This window comes from Arachis ipaensis, chromosome B01 (assembly GCF_000816755.2).
Source record: "Arachis ipaensis cultivar K30076 chromosome B01, Araip1.1, whole genome shotgun sequence".
NCBI lineage: Eukaryota > Viridiplantae > Streptophyta > Magnoliopsida > Fabales > Fabaceae > Arachis > Arachis ipaensis.
In genome coordinates, this window is record NC_029785.2 from 18,270,628 (window position 1) to 18,274,885 (window position 4,258).

The 4,258-nt window shown below is 34.5% G+C and overlaps 1 protein-coding gene across 1 annotated transcript; it reads right to left on the bottom strand.

Moving 5' to 3' along the window:
* On the bottom strand, nucleotides 2,177-4,149 carry LOC107617004. The gene is made up of 3 exons (XM_016318841.2): nucleotides 3,485-4,149; nucleotides 2,876-3,061; nucleotides 2,177-2,765 (listed from the first exon to the last, which is right to left on the bottom strand). The coding sequence occupies exons 1-3, from the start codon at nucleotides 3,980-3,982 to the stop codon at nucleotides 2,481-2,483; spliced, it is 969 nt and encodes a 322-aa protein (XP_016174327.1). The 5' UTR covers nucleotides 3,983-4,149; the 3' UTR covers nucleotides 2,177-2,480.

Here is a 4,258-nt window from a genome sequence, read left to right on the forward strand (position 1 = left end):
AAAAAAAATAAATTTATTTAAAATGAAAGTAATGTGATTAAGTGTAATTTATTTAGATGTAATTAAAAAAATAATTGAATACTATGTACAGTAAAAAAATTAATATTATTGAAAGATAAAATTAAATTAAAATTTATTTTTATGTATCGTTTTTATCCCTAACGTTTTCGTCCTATTTAAGTCCCTAACGTTTTAAAATCGTCTCAATTTTGTCCCGCCGTCAATTCTGTTAACGGATCCTTAACGGCAGGACAACATTGAGTCAATTTTGAAACGTTAGGGACTTAAATAGGATGATTGAAACGTTAGGGACAACTTTGAGACTTATCCCAAACGTTGGGGACAAAAACGATACTTTACTCTAAAAACTACCATATCTTAGTGTCATTGGGGTACTTAATGTATCTTGCTAATAATACGCGACCTGACATATCATTTGCTGTGAATTTACTAGCAAGATATAGTTCCTCTCCAACCAGAAGACATTGGAGTGGAATCAAACAAATCTTTTGATATCTTCATGGGACGGTTGATATGGGATTGTTTTATCTCTATGGATCCAAGTCACAACTAGTTGGCTATGCAGATGCCGGATACTTGTCTGATCCACATAAAGGGAGAGATTGGTACATGAGATTGAGATGCTCCGATTTCGAGACATTAAATGATGTCGGCAAGAGGGGGAAACTGTACTCTTTTTCCCTTGATCAAGTTTTTTTTCCCATTGGGTTTTTCTTGACAAGGTTTTTAATGAGGCAGCCCCATCATTAAAGGATATTGTACTCTTTTTCCTTTACTAAAGTTTTTTTTCCACTGGGTTTTTCTTTAGTAAGGTTTTAACGAGGTAATAATCCTAAAATGGTCATCCAAGGAGGAGTGTTGTGATAAGCATGGGACGTGGATGCCCATTTCTCCATGTGAAGCTCACATTCTCAAGAGAGAATGTATTTAATAAAGGTTGAAAAAGGGTGATATTTTATGTGTATAAATAGGGGATGCATTGCATCCATCTGAACACAGCAATAACAAATATTCCTACCTTTCTCTTCTTTCATATATTATAAAGTCTATTTCCATTTCTCTCTCTCTCTTTACAATAATAAAACAAATGCAATTCTCTCTCTTTACTTTTAATACTTCTTTCTATCTTTACATATATATATATATTACAACATATAATATTAATGTATATATACAAATTATTATTGAACTAATTATATTAATGCTAGAGTCTTCTATTTACATATTTTATTTTATATTTATATCTTCCTTATTTATTTAATTATTTTACAACAGTTCACAATAAAACAGGTCTTTTTTCAAAAAATCATCATTCTTTTTAATATAAAAAATATGTTTGTTTAAGATTTTTTTCATATAAAAGTGATATTTTTCTGTCTAATTTTTTAGCCAAAAAATTGATTTTTTTAAATATTTTTTTAAAATAAAAGATAAATGAATTAATCTCTATAATCCGTCAAAATGATCATAAACAGTTTATTTTCGGTCCACAAACAAACAAAAAAATAAATGAACTAGGTAGTATAACACGCACGCGTGTTTAAACAAATTGGGCTGGCCTGTTTAATGGCGCCAAACGAAATTATTTCATCTATTGAATTTGACTTGACTTTTTGCGGTTTCATTGCATGTGTTAAGAGTAAAAGTTTCTTCTAAATGCATTGTAATATTATTAAGTATATAAAATTAAATTTATTTCCTGCTAATGGAATGGTATAATCGGTTGAAGCCTAGATAGGGATTCAGTAACTTATGGTATAATCCTGCTAAGGGATTCAGTCACTTTCATTGAATTGTCGTGTTCGTGTATTAATATATTTTGGATACGATAATTATCGATATTCGTTCGACACGCGTGTCTGTTGTATTCAATTGTGTCTTACTAAAAAATAAAAAATTATTTTTCAGATAGTTTGAATACACCTAAATATCATTACGTGTCAACGTGTCCAATCTTATTCTTAACATATATTTTTAAAATAAATTTAGATATAGTGTATATTATTATTTATTAAAACAAAAAAATATTTTAAAAATTTGATATAATTAAAATAAGACATTAAAAATAATTAAAAATAAAAGAAAAAGAACATATCGTATCCGCAAGAGACAAGAAAAGTTGGAAAAATAAATAAAGGAGATTGAGATAGAGATAGAGAGAAAACAAATCAAATTAAGATATAAAAATTCACTTAACTTCTGCCTGTAATATAGCACAAGACAAGATACAATATATTATTGAAATTAAGCCACCGACGAGCTCCAAAATTACCCTTTAGCCCATCTCATGCAGGTTTCGTGAGAATGAGGCAAAACTTGGCAAAACCTCGATACGTTCATGCTTGCTTTAATTCTTTCATGTACCTTTTCTCCAACGCTCATAATCAAATTACTAATAACTCACATTATCCTTAATTAATTACTTTTTTATTGTTTTAGTTGATTAATTAATTAATTCATTACTGGTAAGTGCACTTGTTCTTGAGGGAGATGGGCACGCCCATCTTCTTGGGATCCATGACCACGGTGCACTCTATCTTCTTGTAGAACTTGGGCTTCACCAACTTGCCCAAAACATAAGCCTTTGACCTCACCATCAAGGTCAGCTTCAACGGCACCGGTTCCACAGGTGCGCCGTTGATGCTGCTCAGGTCAGCTCCCCCTCCGTACAGTGGGATATGACTCCCCTTCACCACTATTCTCACTGATCTCTGGCTTTTCCTCGATTGGTAAAACTTTGGCATCTACAACAAATTAGTTTTGATTAAAAATTTATATATCTATCTCTACATCTAGTAGTATTAATTGATGTAGGAAACAATGTTTAGATGAACTTAATTAATTAGATACTCACATTTCCAGTGGCTAGAGTGAGCTGGGAATAACTGAGATCTAAGGGTGTTGGAGTCACATGGACTCCAAAGAATGTTGCGGTGTTGCGAAAGGTCAATTTCACCGAAGAATTCATGGTAACTAAGCTAGTTGCAACTCCTGACATATCCGCACCCGCTTGAATCACAAATTCATCAAATGTTATACTCTGCCATAAAAAATTATTCAAAGTCACACTTAAAATTAATTAAGATTAATACATCAACAAATTGCCCTTCACACTAAATGTACAATATAAATAAGCCAATTCTATAAAATACGTTTAAATACAAAATATATTTATACACATATGACTGGTTTGGTGACAGAGTTTTTGAAATAAATAATTACAAAAGCTCATTACTAATAAATGTCCAGATAGTTTGAGATTCATAAATTTATAGCAGTTAATGGTTGAGACAGCCGTCATTTTCTTTTTTGAGAATTAAATTTAATAATTAGAGAAAAATACTAAATATTGGAAAAATACAATCACATAACTTCACTTGTCATCAATCTTTTAAACAAGTGAAAATATGAAAGAGTTAATGTGAGAAAGATGAATACATATTAAGGATGAATGAAGTCCTACCTTGACAGTAATGGCGGGTTTCTGGGGGCGGCTGGCGCCCCAGAGAATGAGAGAGAACACGGAGAACAGCAAGGCGAAGCCAACGACGAAGGCTGGGAAGTAGCATCGACGAGGGAGGCCATGGTGATCTGCATCGTGCAGATCAAGAAGGCCTTCTTCTTCAATGGCGTTGAAGTTGTTGTTGTTGTGGTCCTTCCAGGGCCTCCAGGGGCCCTTGTTGCGGTTAGTGGCGTTGCTCTTGCGGGAGCCCGAGAAGCGCGTGGAGGCCGACTCGCGGGAGTGCGGGCCCAAAGAGGAGTTGGAGTGAGAGTGGGGAGGGGAGCCCAGCGGGCTCTGCAGCGGGCTTGACTGAAACGAGTTCGTTGTTTTTTCACCGTCATGGGAGGAGTCCCTCGAGGGGCTCTGGACGTAATACACAGCACGTCGAGGGGACCTGGCAGGTGAGGACTGGCTCAGGCTGCTGACCTCGGAGTCGGTCTTTGCGAGCATTGATGACATTGTTGGTGTTGGTAGTTCCAAGATGGGTGATTTGGTAGTGTATTGATCTGAATCTGAAAAAAATGAGGAGTGTCAGAGTGAGAGTGAGGAGGGAAGAGTGAGGACGAAGGCTCGTGTGGTGTGTGAATTGTCATGTTATGTTATGTTTGCTTAGAGGGGTGAATGCAGAATCTGCATAGCGTACTTGTTGGGCCAGCGGTGATTCTTTCAATTTAAATTTAAAAAAAAAAAAACAAATATTTACACTATTCATCAAAGTTTTTATAAATAATCAAT